The following is a 22,028-nucleotide window of genomic DNA, read 5'->3' as shown; positions in this document are numbered from 1 at the left end:
GTTTATTAATATGTTACACCGGCCGCTCTCCCCCTTGTTTCCCCTTTGTTATGTCACACGCGGGAGGTCACGTGCTGAGGCTTTTTTATGCGGAAGTGAACATTTCTTACAAAAACGACGACAGATGTCACTGTCGTGTATATTTTTTTGAAAATCTAGTGTATGCATCATTTTCCTACACATTTATTCACAGGTGTCTGGAAGTTGCTCTTTAAGGTGAATTGTACCATCTTCACTTTACAATGAAACAATAGATCCTTGATTAATCTGAAATTTGATGGGGTTTTTTATCTCTCTGTTTAAACATATTGTGGGCAGACCCATGAAAATGACAATAATACCTCATTCACACCAACGCAACTCCGGTTCAAGCTCCATGCTAGAGCTTTTCAGGTTCAGTACCGGTTCTTCTGTTTAGCTCCGGCTCTTTTCACACTACCCATAGTCCGACCGGTGCTGCGTCATTGCGTCATCGTTTTTGCGCCATGACGTAACCGTTTGCGTGTCTGCTTCATAAAGCCAAAGCGCGCGGAAACCCCTTACAGCTGACACCGACAACAACAACAATGGCCGATTGTGCTCCAGTTTCCTCTGTACCTCTTCAGAAGACCAGATTCCCAGTAGCTGGTCTCTTCAGTGGACCACTGCTGCTTGTTAAGTTTCTCCAACTTGTGTACAAACTGGATAAAACGCTGGCTTTTTGTTGTTGTTCAGGAGTTGATCTGCCCCCGCCTCGACGTAAGCGTGGCGTATGTGGTGCTTTTGCTCTGGCCGGACAATTTTTTGGTGCTCGAAATGAACCGGATCCCGGAGCTAAGAGGCTGCTCCGCTGCAGTGTGAACAGGAAAACCCGGTGTTTTTCAAGCTCCGGCTCCGAACCGGCCCTGAAACACCGTTGGTGTGAATGAGGTATAAGTCATTCTTGTTTTAAATGTTGTATCTTCCTCCCTTTTTTCTCAGTGATTGTTGAATTTAGATAAAACAAACTATGCAATTTAAAACTGTGAGATGCGCTTATTTTTACTTTGTCTGGGTGGAGTCAATGACAAATAGGAGTTTACAGTAGATTAAGCTATCTTGGTGTCATCATGTTGATGGGGGCTCGCCCCTACAAAGTCCCACTGCCCAGAGTCAAAAGAGTAAAGCAACAGCTCAGGTACAATCTGCTTGGAGGGCCTGGAGACATGCAGAGAAACACTAACCCCTAGATCAGGGGTTCCCAAAGTGTGGGAAGGTGAGCCTCCCCTCAAAAAACATAATCACAGCCGTGCCCCCCCCCCCCCCCTCCCAATTATTATTGCTATTATTATTATTATTGTTGTTGTTGCTATAATGCAGGGGTATTCAATTGCATTTCAAAGAGGTCCAGTAAGAGAAAATGTCATAAAATGCTCTGTTTTCGCTACCTTTCTCTTTTTGCTGAGCGTCACCTCCTTAAACAATAGCTTTTTTAAACCTCTTTTATCTTTTATGTTTTAAACATGTTGAGGTTAAGGATGGCAGCTTCCTCATACGTTGTTCTCGGAGAGAAATAGTTGAGACGGCGATGTCTTTAGCAACAGGGAGGAGTAACGTTTCACCAATGTTGTGAGGTTTACCTGCCTTAGCTATCCAACGCCACTCGGTATGATGCTTCGGTTGCCTTTGTATTCACAGTGCTAAATGTGTCAATGACATTCTTCTGTGACTGCAATTCCTTGAGCTTCCGGTCTAAAAACTCCTGTGGCTTGGTCACCAAACATGGGTGTTTCGTCTCAATATGACGCCAGAGTTTACATAGTCTCATACTGTCATTAGCTAGCAACTCGTTGCAGATAACACACTGTGGCGGTAAAGTGTCATCAGGACCGGTCCATGAAAATCCTAGCTTCAAATAATCATTGTCATACTTTCTCCGTTTTGTAAAAATAGACTTCAATCCTATTTCGAGCAGAGCACAGCGGCGAGACGCTTCTGGGACGCTTCTGAGCCGTAACGCGGCGTGTCTGGTGGAATAGCACCCATTGACTAGAGTGGCCGCGATCCTTGCGGACGCCGCGACGCGGCTGTCATGCGCCGCAGATGGACCCGGTGGAATCTAGGGGTAAGACCTCCGTGCCTTAAGCAGCTTTCTGGCAGAAACGCTCAGGTATGTCCAGGTTAAGCCTTAAGGAATGTTACCAGTTGACTTCTTAACTAAAAGCAACTATGTGAAAATACACATTTCTACACTTCTGGAATGACCAGATCACTTTATGATGTTGTTAAAGAAAAAAACGACATCAATTATTTGTATTTTCTGTCTTTTTTAACCTGTTCAACCCGGAGGCTGCAGGTTTTTTTTTCACAAAACTGTGTCTCAGGGCTTCTTAACATTTAAAAACCTATTAATGTGTCATACCCACTTAACGGGAAGAAACTCAGCTAACTGACGATATGAACCATTTTTACCAAAACAAAACACAAGTCTCACAATAAGCGTCTAAATGAGCCCTGAGCGAAAAAATGCTAACGCACTTAGCACAGAACTCTAGGTATAAATACCCTTATTACATATCGGATCTGCACAAACAATATATTGATTAGCAAGCTGAGATTCCACAGATTCCAGAAATACAATTATCATCACTGAGCGATCAGAACGACAGGGGAAGCAAACACAGACATCACAACACAGAGCTTTACGGAGCAAACACGGCCAATTTGTCTTACCTTTCGCTGCTTCTGATCAAAAGTTGTGTTCAATGGCATCAAAACGATATAAACGCTGCTGAAGGTTAACGCAATGGTTAATCCATATGTCAATTTGAAATGATTACTGATAATCCATCTTCATATTTACTAGTTTGAGCCTAGGTTTCAGTTTTCAGAGCGTAACATAACTTTCGACTGCGTGCGACGTGCGTGCCACTCTCACTCCTCAATGGTAACGTGTGTTTGTATGTGGAACTTCCCCTTCGATTCTATTGGCTCTAACGGTTCAAAATAAATGTCAATCACCAAAATCGACCAATGGGTTCCAGAGAAACGGCAAATCCACCCAAATGACCCCAACTCCTTTTCTTTTAAATCTCTCTAAAAAGGTCAAATTTCACTTGTTTTGCATCAATCTTGATACAGGGTACTTATTATATGTTATAGTTTGGATTCCTAAAGCTTTTAGTCTACTATCCCATCATTCAAGGGTGGTTTTCACTATAAGTAATGTTTTGTTTTGGACGGACACTATCATTTACATTTTTCTACTATGTTCAATCTGAATTTACTTTAAAACAAAAACATTTCTATTGATTCTGACTTTTCTACATCCAACTCACAGGTTTATCATTGCTTTGAGAAAACAGATTATTAATTTTATCCCTTTTTAGAAGGGAAGATATAGTCATTTGTTCTGGGAATTACATTTTTGAGCATGAGACCTGAAAAACAGGCTCAGGGCTTAACAGGTTAAAACACAAAGACAGACCCGATAACTGCCGTTACAAGATACATAAAAAAACAAATTAAATATATGTAACTGTATCTGTAAAAGTGGAAGAGCTGTGCCCATTTATAAGTGTTAGTTAAGTGCTGAGTTTTGCAAGATTGTCCAAGAACTCTGCCAAGGTTCAAAGTAGGAAGTGCAAAAAGAATTCGCAATGTGCAGAGACAAAAACCCTAAGATAAAAAGGGAACATAAATGTAGACCCTACAATGTCACATGTTGGTTTTTGGTGTTAGGTCATAATGGAGCCTGGGACCTAAGATTTTCATCGACATAACTACACTGCAGCTATGTACGTATGACAAATAAAAGCCTTGAACCTTGAATTGTTAAGAACATCTTGGTGTTATTTGTCCATTAGCTTTGATCATGTTCAAATAGAGTGTAGTTTATTTGCTTGAGAAAAGTCAGGGAAAGTTGTGGTTTGTGCTAATGCCTGTCTCAAGACGTGTTGTGCACAGTACAGGAATATAAGTTGATGAAACAGTAAAACTGACCGTGGCATTTCATTATGGGAAGAAGGGAAGAGAAATAGCCAGATGCAGTGATACACATGACACGAAGTCACCAAGGCCCGTACACTGCACTGTATCTTGTGGGTGGCCAATAACAATCATCATCCTTGTCCTTTTGTGAAGCCTTGTAAATGTGGGGGTTAGGCCACAATGGCCCACAGTAACGATAACAGAAAGTCTACACATAGCGAAAGATAGACATGACAAATGGAGGAGAAGGAGAGGGGTGAAGGAAAGGGTGGAAACAGACATTTGGTGGAACAGAGACAACACATTAAACAAAAGGAAATGACTGGAGTCAAGAGCAACAATCTAATTTGGGTATTTTATGTAATACATGCAAGTGTTTTGGGATCTTGTGATTTTGAACAAGCTGATAAACATCTGTTGAAAATGAATTAGCCCCCAAGTGTGGGCCCACTTCCTGACTGACAGGCATGGGTCTGCAAAGGAAGCGACGCCTGCTAGAACAAGTTCAGATTCAGGGCAGGACCAAAGGGAAAACTATGACGTATGAAAACGATCATATGTATGTCATCATACGTATTTGGCGCTTAAACTAATTTCAACTTTTTCGACCGATTCGGGAAGGGCTAGGCTTTTTAGTTTTTGATCATTAAAATTATTGGAAAACATGACTTCATTCACCAAGCCTGCAAAAGATCTGAATGGAAACCCCATCGTGCAAGAAATGTGACTGCCATCTTGATTGTAGCCTCAAGACCTGGAAAAGATATTAAGTCAAACCCCCACAGATATGCGGTCCTCATGAAGCCCTAAAGTTTACTGTTAGTGTCCTGGAACCGGTGCTTGTGCAACATTTCCACATGTACTTTTAGGTCACACTAACCAAAATCTTCTTTTCCTCCATTTGGTAATGTCTGCACGCAGACCAAATGTCTATGAAAGCAACCTTTGGACTGATTAAACTGTGGTAAGGGGGGGACATGTCTGGGGGCAAGAATTTTAGGGCTGGGAGTAGGAGTAGACGCACCATTGGAGCCCTTCCCACCATTCTCAGTAGCTTACAGGGTCATCTGTTTTTGTATTTGTTGTCTCAAACGTAGAAAAGGATATAGAACATAAAAAGTGTATCTGTCAACATGGCATTTGGAGCGCTTTTGTGACATATATGTGCGAGTTGACAACACCTCATGATTGAGTCATCTAGTGATCTTTAATCCTATTAATCAGGTCACAAATTACACTGAGCAGAATGCCATCACCTTATTGAGGCCATGCTGTCAACTAGAGGCAGACAGCGTCAGTGAGAATCTCTGGGACTAACACACAGCAATACAGGTTTCCTTCCATCATATCTGGACAGGACAATAGTATAACCTGTATAATGAGTAGTGTCATCATCAGGGGCAGTCCTGTTACTATCGTATTGTGTGTTGCACTAACTTAATGGTACTCACAACAAACAGCACTGGGAAAGAAACGTGTGTTTGTCTCACAAGCTGCATCTGTACTGTCAGTTAGTGCCGGTCGGCTCTACGTACACATACTTTTTAAGTTCTGTCATGTGCATTGTGCCTCAAGCAAAAAAACTAGCAGGGTGTATCTAAATATGTATTTATGTGCATACTGTTGATGTTTGTTTGCATAATAATGGGTGAAGTCTCTGCGTTTTGGCTCACAGCAACAGAATTGAGTAAGTCCACAGATACTTTCTGTGATTTAGATTTTGCTTGTTAGTTTGCGCTTTTTGTAATAAACATTGTGTATGCATTTTATGTTGTTATGTAAATTCATGAAATGTGTTGCGTTTGCGTTGCAAGCTAAACAATTAGTAACTTGTATTTAAATCACATAACGTAAGCATTGTTGAATATTGTCTTTCTTTAGCCTAGTAAGGTATTATAAATAATCTGAATTTCTTATTTCTTTTTTTCAATTCATCACCTGCTATGGACATCCAGCCCCTGTAGCTCCTGTGCTGTGCGTTATTGTTGGTCTGTGCATATAATTGCTGTTGTAAAAATGATAGCAAAGATGTATACCCCTGTAATTATGTTGTATGATGTCCTTTTTGTTTTCTGTTGTTTTTATGTGTAACCAATGTGCTGCAGGTCTCCCTTGAAAAAGAGATCGTTGATCTCAATGGGATTTTCACCTGGTTAAATAAAGGCTACAAACAAACAATAGCATCTTCTGTAGTTAAAACAAGTACGATATAAAAAATCGAATAATCCATTCCCAAAAAGTTAAAACATGCAATTGTTGTGTTAAACATACTTGTCTTGAGACAAAATGTATATAAAGTTGTAGAAAAAGTGGTTTCAAAATATTATTTAAATGATCAAATACCTCTTGAACACCCCCTAAAATGGCATTTTTCTCTTGTCCCTGCTTCTTTGTGACCAACTTGCATGTCAAATATAACATTTAAAATAGGGATTTTATTTACTTTATTTGGTATTATTCTATTGATATATGTCTCTTGTAATGGTAAAATCAATTTGTTAAATCATAAACATATTTTAAATAACAGTAATTTTGCACTGAAGGTGTGTCCCTCAACATGCGTTCAACCCTGTTACCCAAACCTTTTTAGATTGGCAAAAACTGTAAGTCAAATGACACAGTAGAAGGGACATCAGCAAGCCATGTGCTAGTGCCAATGTGTAGACCAAAACTAAGTCTTAAAAGAGTGTGGCACTCTAACCCACTCAACCCTGTTACTCATAGTATCAGTATAAAGCATATTCATTTCAAAGTTAACTTTCTTTCATTACATATCCAAGTTTGTCCTTGCCTTGAAAGTAGCATTACATGCTACATCTAGCATTAATTCCTGAGGTTAAAGCTCAAATTAGCATTGATTTTCAACCCTGTTACTTTCAAACCTGTTAATATAATTAGAGTAACAGGGGTCATTCTTCATTGGAAAATATACATTTGATGCCTTAGCTGGGCAAATCACCTTTTTTGATGATTTATTATCTGTTTTTCCTAAATACATAAAAAATAAAAGGTTTATTTTTCAAAAATGTTGGTGTCTAAATTGTCCTCCAATTCTGGAATGACCCAGTTAGTGATATATTAGCCTTACCTATCCTGAACCTCACTCGCTTTCGGGTGGTCATCATCATCATATGTTCTTAGCATACAAATACTTGTTAAGGCGGTGACTAGTGATTCTAATAATTTGATTGAACGTGGCACCAGAGAATGTTAAAGAAGTATGCTTTAAAAATGAATGAAATGTGGAATCTATAATCAGTTAAACGGTTTCAAGTATTTTAATGTAAATTTGGAACATATTTCTCTACATACTCTCAGCCTGGCAAGAGCCATAACCTGGCAAAAGGATGACACAAGTTTTCATATGAGAAGTAGGATACGCTGGGGCTAGACAGAGGTTACGAGATAGGCGGCTGTATATCTGGTCTCACCACGATACAATGAATAGCCCTGAAGGTTCTTTTATTTGTATTATTTATTTGCGTAGATGCATTTTCGGTTTGAACTGACTGTGTTACCTTAAGCTATCTTCCGCGTGTAGGCTACGCAGTTGTACAGCAGCCTTTCTTCCCCACCATGTGGATGAGGTGACGAGCCTAAACCGGTTCATACGTGGATAGGGGGCCGGTTTCAGCTGGCTGCGTTGTCGTAGTAACCAGCTCTCTATAAATACTGGCTGACTCCTTTACCGGTTTCCACTCTAGTTTCAGTCCTGACAGAGGCGGCACCTTCAGTACGGCTTAATTTTTTTATCCCAGCATTCTGGTCTAATGGACACACTCTTTGTAAATGCTTTTTAAGGTAAGTGAAGGATTTTCGATGTTTAACAACGTGAAATGTGAGCTATCACATTTGCTTTTTAACTAACGGTAGCACACGTTAAATAGCAGGCTAAGGTTATGGCGGCTTAAACAAGGACAATGAAAAATTGTCTTCCTGGGCGTAACGGCGTTGGTATTTTTAGTTTATCAAAGTAACAACTTATTCAAATTGTATTGCTGCTGAGTTTAGCTGTAAATGTTACTTACCATTACGACGTGGCCAGTGTGACAGGCGGCCTTTTAGCGGACGTTATCTAGGAATAGTTATCTACTTTGGTGTTAATCTCGCTATCTAACCGGTTCGACATTTGTCTATTATTTCGAACTTTTACTGCTTCGGTGTCTTCAGTATACACTAAATATGTTTTAACATTGGCTGCATTGACTTTGCGAAACCACGTTTAGTAGTAACTTTCATGCTAAATTACCTCATGGCACGCAGAGCTCTAAACGGAACCGGCATGCCGACGTCAGCGTCAGTTGTAAGTCACTGATTGGTCAATTTTCGTGCCATTCTTTTACGTTGAAGGCGGATCTTCTTTATGATAGGATTACATCTGAAACTGGGCGGGGTTTAAACACTTGTGCTTTCAATTACTTCTGTGCAGATGGTGTCGTAGTACCGTTAGTCATGACATAGTCGTAAAATAGTGTATGTCTTGGCTATAAGTTAGGTTCGTTTTGTAAAATAATCCGTAACTTTGATGTTTTTAATTCATAACTATAATTAAAATGCAGTAGTAAGGATAAGATTACATATATATTGTAAGTTGAGGTTTATTTGACTCTTTAACAAACAAAATGTGAGTCCATAGAAAGCAACGTTTTTACTTTCCAGGCGTATTCCCATCAGAAAATGTGTTATATGTTAAAATCCTGTCAAATGCTCTTGTTACAGAATAATCAGTCTTGTAAGACACACACTGGCTCCTCAGCAGGCCCTGGCCTTGAGTCTTATTTGAAGGGATTTAACTTCACTGGTGAACCGCCTTGGCTGCTCTGTACCTGAATAATTGCACCAATCAAATTTCATCTCTTTTATATCCAAGTAAGTGTCTAACTGTCTGCTGTTTGAACTCTATAAAATACTGCGTTGTATAAGATAATCCAGTAAAAAAAAGTGTCTTTCAGTCAAATTCCATGCTTTGAGAATCACTTACACTTTCACTTTTTTGAGTCCTGAGTGAGGAACAAATAGACTTTTGAAATCAAGGACACAAAATACACTTTGTCCTCAAAGCTGAGTGTAATCTCAATATGTTCTCCGCTCCCTTTTTCAGTTTCCTAGTGACTAATCAAAAGGATTTATTGTGAGCATGGAAACTGCCACCGAGTTTGACTTCTCTTTCCTTGAGGAGGGCTTCTCTGCACGGGATATCGTCGAGCAGAAGATCAATGAGTCATCCATGACGGTGAGTGTCCTGTGTTGACTTGTTCGGGGGATATGCAGATGGCCTCATTTGTTAAGTGGTGAATGTGAACAGGATGCAACACCCTTGTTCAGGTGACTTGTGTTGGAATGTCAACATTGTATTCCCTTTACACAATTCTAAAGAACACAGGGGTGTTAATACGCATGGGACAATAGGATATTGCCATGTGGCGATTATCTTGTCATAAATGTGTATCACATTTTATTTTAGCATGTGTTGTGTAATATTCTATTTTTTGAAGTAGTTTTTGTTGAACACATTTTTTCATCTGTTCCATCGCAGGATGACAGGGATGCCTTCTACGTCTGTGACTTGGGGGATGTCTTCAAGAAGCACTTGCGCTGGGTGAGGGCCCTGCCACGCGTCACTCCCTTCTACGCCGTCAAATGCAACGACAGTCAGGCTGTAGTCATGGTACTGGCCTCCCTGGGAGCTGGCTTCGACTGTGCAAGCAAGGTATGTGTTGTAATTTTCCATAGATGTTCTCTACTTTTCAAAGCTCTCTTGATGATAAGCTGAACTAGCATTGGCAGCTTGAGTTTTTAAATTGCCACTTATGTTTTGCTGACTGTTGGCATTGTCCCCCTCTAGACAGAGATTCATATGGTTCAGTCTCTGGGAGTGGATCCAAGCAGAATCATCTATGCCAACCCCTGCAAGCAAGTTTCCCAGATCAAGTACGCATCTGCCCACGGGGTCCGGATGATGACCTTTGATAGCGAGGTGGAACTCATGAAAGTGGCCCGCTGTCATGAAAATGCCAAGTGAGATTTCTTTCCATTTTAGATATAAAGACTGAACAGGCATTTTGATTTTCTATATCCAATATTTATTCCTCTAACTCTAATTTTGTGCCCAGGCTGGTGCTGCGTATTGCCACAGATGACTCTAAGGCTGTGTGTCGCCTGAGCGTGAAGTTTGGTGTGACACTCAAAGCGTGTCGAGGTCTCCTGGAGAAAGCTAAGGAACTGGGGCTGGATGTGATTGGGGTCAGCTTCCATGTTGGCAGTGGCTGCACCGATCCCGAGACCTACTCTCAGGCGATCGCTGATGCCCGTTATGTCTTTGATATAGGGGTGAGTTGTGACAACTGCATTAAAAAATATTACATTTTTCACCCATCAAAATTGTCTTAAACTGAATTTTGTGACTATCTAGGCTGAGGTGGGCTTCAACATGGACCTGCTGGACATCGGAGGTGGATTTCCTGGTTCAGATGATACTGAACTCAAATTCGAAGAGGTATCTTGAATTGTATTTGTCCTCTTTGGACATTAGGCTGCAACATCAGTAGAACTGGCTCAAGATAATCCTTTTTACATTATAATAATCAATGGACACTTCCCCCCCCCACCCTTGCTAGATCACTGCAGTCATCACCCCAGCCCTGGATAAGTATTTCCCCGCTGACACTGGCATTAAGATCATTTCTGAGCCAGGACGCTTTTATGTGGCTTCTGCTTACACACTGGTCGTCAACATCATCGCCAAGAAGGTCATCATGGATGAGGAATCTGCCTCTGACGGTAACAGCCTTCATTTAGTGTACTCCTTTATTCTGTTATAGAGCTGCAAACCTATTTTGATAAATAAAGGATGGACATTTTTCCCGACATTTTATAGACAAAGCATTTAAATCAAAACAATTAATAGAAGGATTAATAACAATAATAATGCTCAACTGCACAAATATTGTTACGGCAGATTGGTAACATTTCTCAGTACTTAAATTATTTCAACTTTTCTACAGAGGAAGACGAGGGGACCACAGATAGGACCCTGATGTACTACGTAAACGATGGCGTTTATGGATCCTTCAATTGTATACTCTATGACCATGCTCACTGTTTGCCAACACTACATAAGGTAAGTGACTCAAGATTTGAAAACGTGGCAAATTATCAGCATAACTGAGTAATTGAAAAGTGGATACTAATGATTTGTGTCCACCCCCTTCTCAATAGAAGCCAAAGCCGGATCAGGTCAGATACCCCTGCAGTATCTGGGGCCCGACATGTGATGGACTCGATCGCATCGTCGAGCAGTGCTACCTGCCTGACCTGCAGGTAGGCGACTGGCTGATCTTTGATAACATGGGGGCCTACACCGTGGCCGCTGCCTCCACCTTCAATGGCTTCCAACGACCCGACATTTATTACGTCATGTCTCGCACTGCCTGGTGAGTAGTCCCGAAAGCTCCTGATGGAACACTTGTCTCATTTTGAGGAAAAAGGCAATATAACTGTTCTCTGTTTTATCTCCTACAGGCAACACGTGCAGCAGATCTGTTCCCAGGGCATGCCATCTCCTGCGGAGGAGTCCTCCCTGTTGGAGGTGCCGGCCTGCTGTGGACGAGAGAGCAGCTTGGAGATGCCCACTAAGCCCTGCCAGGCCCCTGTGGTGTAAACGCATACCGTACATCACAACAATGTTCTCCTGATCTAGCATCTCTTTGTTATTATTAATTATTGGAGAAGTTTCTGTCTTTTCTTTTTCTTTCTTCTCCCCATATGTCATGATATATTTTGAAGGCCAGTTACTTGACAGAAGAACGAGAGGGGCATGTTGTTGCACAAACATCTGTGTTCTGTACAGAAGTTAGGATCAACCCTAGATAAAATGAGGCTGAATCAAACTCTTGAGTGTCTCTGTGTATTCCAGGCAGAGTGTCACAGGGCTACTCTGTACTCGGAAATTGTTGCTGCAGTATTCCGCCCTTAATTTTGGGAAAGTGACTTAACAATTTGAGTACTGTTCGTTTATGAAGGAACTATTAGTGGAACTGATATCGTGTAAGGACTCTTAACACTTGAAGCTGTAGCCAAAGTCCAAGGGGACTAATACTAATCGCAAATGCTATTCATTTAAAGTGGACCTATCATGCTATATTTTAAACATATATTGTGGGGCCAAACGGATCATGGCTCATTTTGCTCTATTTGCTCTTTTCCAGCCCTGTTTTTGCAAGGGCTGATTCTGCTTTTGTGGCAGACTACAGCGCCACTTACAGGCCTGGCATATGTACTACAGTGTCTCCAGCGCTTTCGTGCGGTCTCTGATAGGTGGAGAGTTGCCCATATAGGCGGAGCACCCCTTTTCTGACGTCATACATTCATGTATAAAATACGTATAAAGTGCATTTTGCATGATAGGTCCCCTTTAATACTTCAAAATTGTAACTTGCAAAAGAGGTGGTTGGAGGGGTGATTTTTAATCCTCATTAAATGGCTGCTTTGTTCATATTTATCCTTTCCATGATCTCTACTTCTGTACAGAACCTCTCAAGTGTTAATCCTGAAGATATTAACATGTAAAGTAACTTTTTGTTTACTTTTAGGTACACACAGAGCTTTATAGACTTATAACATTTCAGCTACCTTTGTCAAAGGTCGCTTCTCATTTGTCGTGGTCACCCAACACTCACAGGTGCCACCAAATACACATCTTCAAGATTAACACTTAAAACACAGGGACTCAAGAAGCATACTGAACCTCTCCTCTTCTCATTTTATTTTCAGTTTTATTTTTTTGTTGTAACTTGTAGACGTCAAGAAGTCTGTTAATTATATGAATAAGAACCAGTGTTAAAGAATACATTTGAGAAATTGATACGAAAGAGACGGGATTGCATATTCATAGCGCTTTCCTATGGAAACTTTTTCAAGTTTTGTATTTTTTTAATAAATAAAAACATTGGATGCAGAGCCACATGAGTTGTGTGTTTTTCTACATGTGGGACAAAATAAATCATAACTACTTGTATGAATCATAAAACATTCCTCAGAGGATGTTTCAAGAGCTCCATCTAGTGTTTGCAGCAGGAACTGTGATGTTTCATCTGGCCAAACTTCTAATAACAGCTCTTTCATAATAATAATAATACATGTTATTTATATAGAGCTTTTCCTGATGCCAAAAGTGACTCGTTAGTCTTTTTTCTTTTCAAATGCCAAATCCTAAAAATAATTGTACTTTGTTCCAGAAAGTTAGCCTAAAGGGGAGTTGGTTACCTTGTAACAGTAACATGAGGATACATGCATATATAATTATACATTCACTAGTTATATTAGACATAGAATTGCCTTTACAAAATTCTTTACATGTAAGAATACTAGTAACAATTTATGAGTGACATTACACACCCATAACTATAATTGACACAACTAAACACATTATGTTTAGCACTGTGCCATAGCCCATTCATGCTTTTTCATTCCAACTGGGATTTTGTTATGTGGTTGAATATGATTTCTATTCTGTAGCTGATATCTTTGTTTGAAGTGTTTCGGGGAAACTTCTGGAATATCGGTGCTTAAATCTTTGTGTTTGTCTTCCATGTTGGTGCTGAACCATTCTGCACAGTACATCAAGCTACAAAAGTGTGACAGTTATTCCGAAATAAGTCCATTTATTCACAGTATACAGCACTTCATGACGAAACATTGCTCAAAAAGTTTTTACAGACATTAACAATCTCATGTTCACCACTCATGCCTAAATGACTATATTAACACGAGTATACACAACATTTTATTTAAATATAGTACATTATAGTTACATGTAATACATTTAACTTGTCTAAAAAAAATATATGAATCTCAGTGTGGAAAAAAGTGTAACTGGGATGATTTAAAGCATTAATTTTCTTACAGTCAGTATTAATTTATTCATGCACTCACACAATGTTCATCCATGTACATATTTATGAAATACATTTAGAGCAAGAAGAAAATCATTACAATAATGTGAAATAACTTACTAACCCAAGAAATTTGCATTTTACAAGTGAACACGCTGCCAGCCATTTAGCTTGAGTTATAACATAAATTGCAAAAGGGGGAAACCTTTTGGTTCTGTCTCTAGTTTAATGTTTTGCCTACAGTATTTAACACGCTATATTACACAGCTTAGTTGAATAATCAATTCTGATTGGTCTATTTGGACATTTAGTGGTCGGTTATTTCTCTATAGCAGACAGCTGCTAGGGATAGCAGAACGTTGCTAAGGACAATCGGATCAAGGGACCATATGCACTCATGTATATCTGCATCAAAAAACACATTGTTGTTGAATTGTTTCTGTCCGTTCGCTCCATTAGAAAATGCCATTGAATATGTATTGAATAATCATTTTTATATTTTAAGGAGAGCACACAACTTTGGATTCATGGTTCCTAAAGTGTCCAAAGTGAAGAACAAAACAAAAAAACAAGACAAGGAAATAGGTTAAAAGATAAAAGGACAGAAAAATCAACAATAAAGAGAACAGCAGAAGAATACCTGCCGGAATTAAACACTACTAGGCGAACAGCAGAAACACACAGACAAAGTAAACACTAAGTGAAAAGCAGAAGAAGACAGACAATAAGTAAACACTAAGGGAACAGCAGAAGAAAAAAAAGTAAACACAAAAGGGAACAACAGAAAAAGACAGACAAGAAGTAAACACTAAGGGAACAACAGAAGAAAACAGACAGAAAGTAAACACTTAAATGTGGGGTAGGTAATTTTGGAGAAACCAGCTCGAGTGCGCTAGAATTTGAAAATACACAGCCGGAAAAAATCTGCCACTTCCTTACAGAGCCCCTCCTCCAACACACACGAACGTGCACATGACCAAGCTGACAGGCAGGTAGGCCATCCAATCATTTTAGCCGGCCGGCTAAAATGATTGGTCGTGCTTTTTACAGTGCTACGGCTTCCACAGGTGACATTTTTTAATGGATTTTTTGTCAAAGCACTTAAGATATTCATTTCTATCGGGATGTTAAGAGCATTCCATGGAATATAACAAAAAGTGTATCTCGAGCCGGTTTCTCAAACATACCTACCCCACCTTTAAGCAGCCGTCTGGTACATATTAAAACGATGCTATGATTTCACCACAGGAAGCTATATTCTTGTGAACCAAATAATTGATGGATGTGCGATCATGAGGTCACCACAGGCATGTTTGTCTGCTCGTAATGATTCCTGATGTACTCAGTAATTGCTTTCTCATTATTAATTTCTTTCCTGAACAACATAATGTAACATTTTGGGGCCAAGTGACAGCCCAGGATGCCGTAGCAAGAAATCAAAATGGCTATGCTTTCAATGGCTTGTGTGTACCTCCCGATCAAATTGAGATAAATGGGGATGAAGAAAATCCAAACGATTAAAAATAGCAGCATACTGATGCTGATTAAATTTGCATTTTTATACAGATCTGGCAACTGTTTACCTTTGAAAGCAAACAGGAAACAAATAAGTGCCAAGATGGCATTGTATCCTACCATGGTAATGAAGAATGCATCGGAGCCCTTGTCACAATAAATGAGGATGGTATGGCTAAATGGGATTTCTTCAGGATGTGGGCCATAACAGATCATCCATATTACACACTGGATGACCTGGAACCCAGAGACGATTGTCACAACAGTCAGCGGCTGATTTAAATTCTTTATCCAGGACCTCTTCTTCAGGTCAAAGTTAAAGCCCACTAAGATTTGGAGCAGGTTTGCCAGGATGCAGGAGATGCAGAGGGAGGAAGCAATGCCGAAGAGTGGCAGTCCCACCTTACAGAAAGTGCTATTTGGTTTTCCGACAAAGATTAATGAAAGGCAGAAACAGGCCAGCAAGGAAAAAAGCTCCACGAAACTCAAGTAACCCCCGACTGCCTTCACAATGGGAGTTTTCCGATAGATTGTAAACACAACAGCAAAACCAATGGTGACAATTATACCAAATAATTCCAATACACTCAAAAAGACAATGAAAGGGTGTGACCGCTTTAGGAAATCATCCTTTTTCAACAAACACTTATCCCTATTTTCAGATGAATATTCCTTTTTCCTGCAGCGTTTACATTCCTCTCCTAAAGAAGGTAAAACAAATTAATCAATGCAAATGTATTTGCATGAGGAAAGAATGGTATCATTATGATGAAAACACTCCATTGAAAAGGTTTATGTGAGAGGTTCTTTAAACGTTTTTTTTTGCTTTACATAAATGAATAAATGGCAAACTCCAGCATCTGTATCCCTTTACTGTGTAACAGTGTGACAGAAGAGTTTTGAATATTTGCAAATTCATGCAAATTCTTGCAAAATTGTCTTTAGACATTTGGGAAAACAAAACATTAACATGATATTATTTAATTTAGTTCCTGTTAAAAGAGTTTAAATTGTGCACTTTTTAGTTTTAATCCATTTTGAATGCAGAATGTAATAATTAAACTCTTTTGCAGATTATAACTGAAACTGAAAAAAATATTTGTTTCCTAAAAAGCTTATTAAAAGTTATTAAAACATTTTTCAGGGAAGATCGAAGAACTGAGATTCTTACCAGACTTGAATATTTCGAGTTGTAGATGCAGAAAAGGCATGTATCTTTACATTAAAACGTTTAGTTCTTGTAAACCAACAATGGTATTTTATTTGCAATTGGAAAGACGTAAGAACTGGACTGATCCTTAGTCTTGTTGGGGACTCTAACAGCCACAGTCTGCACGTTTTTTACATTCTCCCGAAACAGAAGTCCTTTAATAATTAATATTTTCTTAATACTAAAGTAGGTCTAAGTCCATTATTACACCAATATTTCAGACCAGGTGTGTGGTCTGTAACCTCAGAGAATAAGGCTGAGCAATGACTATTAATCATTCTTTAATCTTTTTAGTTTTATCTTTATTCACTGGAGAACAAAAGAAGAAGATATTTATGTATCCTTTCTGAGTAACCCATTGGCTTGTGATTTACAGCTTTAAGGCCATGAGTTTGTCACTTTGGCCACTGCCATCTTAGTTTTTCAGTTGTTGCCATTTTAGTGTTTGGAACCAGAAGTGACACCAAAGGGTGGAGCTAAATAAAAACAAAAGTTAAACGAGACACTTTTAGGCGACACACACACTATTTTCAGAAATAAGGTGAAGGGGTCAAATGTCAATAATCCTCTGTACATTTGAAGCTTTATATTCATGCAGCCTACATTTCAACATGGCATGAAGAACCGAGGGGCTCTAAATGCAATTAACAAACCATTTTACAAATGAATTATTCCAAATGAAATTCAATCTACCACTAACAAATGCAGAGCAGAGTAGAACACAGTTGGTATGTGTTAAAAGAAAGGAAAATAATATCAAAATGTGTTTCTGGAAATGCGATTATATCCTCTGTTATTTATCCATAATTAGGGTCCTCTTAGCGGATAAACATTTAAACATCTGAGCTTGGGGTTATTTCATAAAAGAAGAAACACTTACCATCAGAATACTCTCCGTCTGCACATGGAACACAGTCATAGCAGCACACTTTTCCTTTGTTCTGCTTTTTCAACTCCTGCCCCGGTTCACAAGTTTTAGAGCAATTGAAGGCTGTTACCTGTAAACGGAAAAACCCAATTAGTACAAAAAATAGTAACCAATTTTGGGAAAAAATATATAATGACATTCTGACCCTACCGACCTGATTTCTAACAAGATCGTTTGGGACTGTGATGTTTCCTTCTGGCTCGTATTCTCCAATTTTTGTTATGCGTGTGCTCTCCTTGGATTGAGTCATGTTCCAATATAGAATGTCATATCCTAAAAAAGGGTCTCCATTGGAGTCAAATTGAACATGTGTGCCATTCACAGTGAAGTTAACTTTCTTGATTTCCATAAGAAGCTGTAGAGATGAACATAAACAGAACTACATTGATGTTACATAAAATACACAAGTTTGTTATTTCCTCTATGACTACACATAATAAAAGAAGAAATAATTCATATAGGAGACCATTTCCAAAATACTTCGAAAGGTATATAAAAAAAGAATGAGTCCTTAACCTCGGAAATTAGTTCGCATTTCTTTTCACTTCTGGGTCCCTGAAGGGGATTACATTCCAAAAATTAGGTCTTTGGTTAACATAACCTTAAAGGAGTTTACAGTTTGTTCCAAGGCAGAAAATATATCACTTTTCTTGTAAGTTTTGAAACTTTCACTAGTGTTGAAAAAATGTGTTGCTAACAAGTGTCTAAGTTAGATTACCAATGATGTGTCGGCAAACACAGGGAAACGCAATAACTCAGTGGTGGTGACGTTAAATCCATTCAATCATATAGTTTGTTTTTAGGCCGTTAGAAATCTGGCGTTTCGTCTGCTTTTTGTAGAGGGAACCAACGTAATGCTATCTTTAGAGTTTGTGTACAAAATAACGTCCTTCATCCAGAACTCTATAAGGCTACCATCAGCAAACAATCTATTTTGTTTAGTGTAGGAAATGGAGACCCGAGGAAAATGCTAGCATTTCTCAGTCAAACTGAAACAAATTCTGTCTGCAGCCACTCTAAAGCCAATACAATATTTCACACTACTGTAGTGAAGACTAAGTTACATTAAGTGTACAATACATTATGGTTTTACAGGGGAATTATATGCAGACATTTATTGGCCAGGGGTAACTTCCTGAAGTTTCTATTGTTCTCCTTCTACTGTTCTCAACCTGATAAATAATGACAAAAACAATAAACAAGTTTTTTAATTTAGGGATTAAACAAGGTGATGTCACCTGTTAATCAGTGAAATGTAGAAGTGCTATTGGGATGATCTTGTTTGGAGAGCCAGGCTAGCTTTTCCTTGTGTTTCCAGTCTCTATGCTAGGCTAAGCTAACTAGCAAAAGTTGGCTGTATCCTTTAACCCAGTGGTTCTCAACTGATCAGGCCTCGGGACCCACTTTTTCCTTTGTCGATAAATCGCGACCCGAAATTTTGAACCACTCAAATCTATTCAAGGAAAAATAGTGCTGTAATACGCTTTTCAGCATACATTATTAATTAAAGTGAAACTGTATAACATAAAAATGCTGAAAACCCAACCCCGGAAGGTGGGTCTGGGGGGATTCTGCCCCACAGGAGATTTTTAGAAATACTAACATATAAATTACGCCCTCTGACAGCTGAACTTGCTGCTCCTTACAGAGAGAAGAGCAAAGAGCAGAGAGTCTGTGTGAATTACTTTAAATTGTGGATAAGGGTAGATAGCTCCCATTGTTCTGTGACCTGCCAATCATCAAACCGGGGGTCATATTTCATTATGTGTTCATTTGTATCTGAAGTTGTACCCATGGATGTACAAAGAATAGTTGACTTCCGGCAACAATCTTAATTCTGATTGTCCAGAAGACTCGAAAAAATATCAGCAAAGATGTTTAATTGAGAAGATGATCACTACGTGACAGAAGTTTTCAAAACCGTTTATAGTCTCCGCCCGGTACTTCCAGTCCAACGCCGACTGCATGCACAGCGTTAGGACGTTTCAAGTTTTTTCTAGTTCACTCACACATCTGCGACCCAGTCCAAACGACCCACCAGTTAACAACCACTGCTTTAAAAACGCATAGATTGGTTTCAATCTTCTCATTAAACTCTGCAAGTAAACAGCTTTATAGACATAATGTAGCCTACATTTGCAATGCAAAAATAACTCTACTGTACCTCCAAGGCTGTAAAGTTAGTGCTTCTTTTACACTGGCGGTGGTCACACTTTAGCAGGCTTCTTAGACCCTCAACAATGACTTCAACAGCTAAGTAAGTATTGTATGATGCATCCTGGTCAATGTAATTGGTCAAGTCCATTGAGTCCAGACACTTGAGGCTCTTTTTGGCAGTTTTTTTTAGGGGGAAGTTGCTTTCTCGGTTCTCCTCAGACTTAGTGGGACAAAATTGAGTGATGTAATTATTGAGGATGGCGTTAGTTGTCCCGTTGAACATTGACGAAATGACATAGTCTTTAAACCCAGGCACCTCCTTCCTTTTCGAGATGAATCCAAAAACTTCCCCGGCCTTCTCAATGCCTGACAGTGAAGAAAGTTTTTCAGAGGTGGACCATGTATCAGAGGCAATCCAAGTTCTGTTGAGAGAGTATTTAACAGCGGCCCCAATGATGGCAGCGACGTTGGATTTCTTGGTGAACAAGATGATGGCCTCAGCAGTGGAATTCTGGATTTTTCTCACCAGCTCATCCAGGCAGTCATTGGCCTTTGAATTGTTCTGGAAAAAGTAGCCAGGCAGGATGTCACTGAATTCAATGCAGATATCCTTCATTTCTTCGAAAATATCGTTGAGGGTATCACTACCATACTTCCCATACTCATCATCACTTCCCACAATACCCACCGTTTTCCAATTAAACTTCTTCACCAGCTCAGCAATGGCCTTTGTCTGATGTTTATCACTAGGAGTCGTTCGCAGAAAAGTGGGGAACTTCAACTTCCTGCTGAGAAGCTCGCTTGTGGCAGAGTAGCTAATCTGTGACAAACAGGAATACATCTGGTTGAAATTGTACTGCATTACTCATCAGGAATCTTGAAAATGTCAAAAGTACAGCAAAGACAAACCTGAGCAACTGATGACAGAGCAAGAACACGTGCAACAGCTATTGATACTTCAGAACTTCCTGCTCCTATCACTGCCTTTGTTTTAGGTTCAGCTAGCAAACAGCTGTGAGGGTCTGAATGGTTCTTCAACAACTCGTGCGTTGCTCTGATGGCAAAGCTCACATCTGCACAAGTGTCATAGATGTCAAATCCTATGGTGTAGTTGGGTAAAGGCCTTGGTGTGCGCTTGTTTATTTCTCTGATGGCGTATATCATCACTTGTGTGCGAAGAAACTGTCGGATTTCATATCTGCAACAATTGACAAAGGATAAGTAGAATTTCCTAAATGGTTCATTTATACTACAGTCATGTAAATCAGTGGATGCCCAACTTTCTTTCAGACATACCCTGACAGAAGAGCCCTATCATCAAGACCACGCATCAGCTTACTAACGTGTTCATTTGGTTCTAACAATAACTGGATATAATTAAACACTTTAACTCCAAGACACTTCTCAAAAATATTTCCGTACAATTTTTAAAGAATTTTACACAACTGTTACAATATTTTATTCATATAATTCAAGTGGCAATGTTTGGATTGGTTTAGTCAAGTTACCATTTGAACTGCTAGTGAAAGAAGCTAGACATTTTACGATTTTAACCATTTATCTATACCCTAAAATGTGCTAACTACATGTACAAGCTATTGTTGTTGTATTATTGTGGATGTACACTTTCTAATCAAATCGTCATTACATATTTTTCAAATCCTTTCAATCTTCAGCTGCACATTTCCGAAATAACATACATTATATTATTGAATTACAGCTGGTAAAACAGGAGCTTATTTTAATTTGACTATACTGCTGGATAGCTTTTTAATTTCAGAAAGCTATCAATAATATCAATATGATTATGAAGTTTTATCTTAACCTATAATTATACATGACAACATTTTCATTGATTATATTAAAAGAGAGTAAAAAGTACAATATTCATCTTGGAATTGTATTGGTGTGGAAATATAACGAACCAGGAAATGGTACATTAAAATTGTACTTTATACAGTACTTGAGTTAATGCACCTAGTTACTTTCATAATCACAGATGTAAATGGACTAATATCATAAGAGCATACTTACTGAGTACAAGAGAGTGGTCCAGGCGCTGTGCTCCTATTGGTTTTCACATGAATAGGGAAAAGTCCTCCGATGATTATATCCCCAGGAGATTCTGCATGTAGAACACTAGGCTCTCCTGACCAAGGGAGAAATACACAGACGATACTCGCAAATAACCATAATAAAAACATTGTGGATACACAGGGCTTAAACACATGACATTATCGGTTCCTCTCTCTGGACTATTAAAGGGTTCTGGACAACAGATGTAATGTAACTGAGTCTTGTAGGACGTCAGTATGGATTATTTGCATTCTCAGATGGAATCTGCAATTTCATGCAAAATACTTACTCAGAAAAAGGT

The 22,028-nt window shown here is 39.1% G+C and overlaps 2 protein-coding genes across 2 annotated transcripts; one reads left to right on the top strand and one right to left on the bottom strand.

Moving 5' to 3' along the window:
- Positions 1-7,592: 7,592 nt before the first annotated feature.
- odc1 (ornithine decarboxylase 1) lies at positions 7,593-12,906 on the top strand. Its single transcript, XM_079694406.1, has 11 exons — positions 7,593-7,749; positions 8,668-8,817; positions 9,050-9,181; positions 9,485-9,658; positions 9,794-9,966; positions 10,062-10,278; positions 10,361-10,444; positions 10,566-10,728; positions 10,953-11,068; positions 11,167-11,381; positions 11,470-12,906. The coding sequence occupies exons 3-11, from the start codon at positions 9,086-9,088 to the stop codon at positions 11,606-11,608; spliced, it is 1,377 nt and encodes a 458-aa protein (XP_079550532.1). The 5' UTR covers positions 7,593-7,749; positions 8,668-8,817; positions 9,050-9,085; the 3' UTR covers positions 11,609-12,906.
- Positions 12,907-13,586: 680 nt separating this feature from the next.
- On the bottom strand, positions 13,587-21,885 carry LOC307013360 (G-protein coupled receptor family C group 6 member A-like). Its single transcript, XM_079640723.1, has 6 exons — positions 21,686-21,885; positions 20,561-20,849; positions 19,659-20,471; positions 17,649-17,849; positions 17,447-17,564; positions 13,587-16,057 (listed from the first exon to the last, which is right to left on the bottom strand). The coding sequence occupies exons 1-6, from the start codon at positions 21,853-21,855 to the stop codon at positions 15,132-15,134; spliced, it is 2,517 nt and encodes an 838-aa protein (XP_079496849.1). The 5' UTR covers positions 21,856-21,885; the 3' UTR covers positions 13,587-15,131.
- Between the last annotated feature and the right edge of the window lie 143 nt (positions 21,886-22,028).

Source organism: Notothenia rossii (assembly GCF_949606895.1).
Source record: "Notothenia rossii genome assembly, chromosome: 7".
Taxonomy (NCBI): domain Eukaryota; kingdom Metazoa; phylum Chordata; class Actinopteri; order Perciformes; family Nototheniidae; genus Notothenia; species Notothenia rossii.
The sequence above is the reverse complement of the archived record's forward strand: the minus strand, read 5'-3'. Positions and strand labels throughout refer to the sequence as shown.

Bases quoted from the DNA above. Each gene is read 5' to 3' on its own strand.
- LOC307013360 (XM_079640723.1), bottom strand. From the start codon at position 21,855: ATGTTTTTATTATGGTTATTTGCGAGTATCGTCTGTGTATTTCTCCCT. The intron at 20,472-20,560 runs GTTTGTCTTTGC...TGTTTGTCACAG, and splicing joins CTCTGTCATCAGTTGCTCAG to ATTAGCTACTCTGCCACAAG. The intron at 17,565-17,648 runs GTCGGTAGGGTC...TTCCGTTTACAG, and splicing joins ACGATCTTGTTAGAAATCAG to GTAACAGCCTTCAATTGCTC.
- odc1 (XM_079694406.1), top strand. From the start codon at position 9,086: ATGGAAACTGCCACCGAGTTTGACTTCTCTTTCCTTGAGGAGGGCTTC. The intron at 9,659-9,793 runs GTATGTGTTGTA...GTCCCCCTCTAG, and splicing joins GCTTCGACTGTGCAAGCAAG to ACAGAGATTCATATGGTTCA. The intron at 11,069-11,166 runs GTAAGTGACTCA...CCTTCTCAATAG, and splicing joins GTTTGCCAACACTACATAAG to AAGCCAAAGCCGGATCAGGT.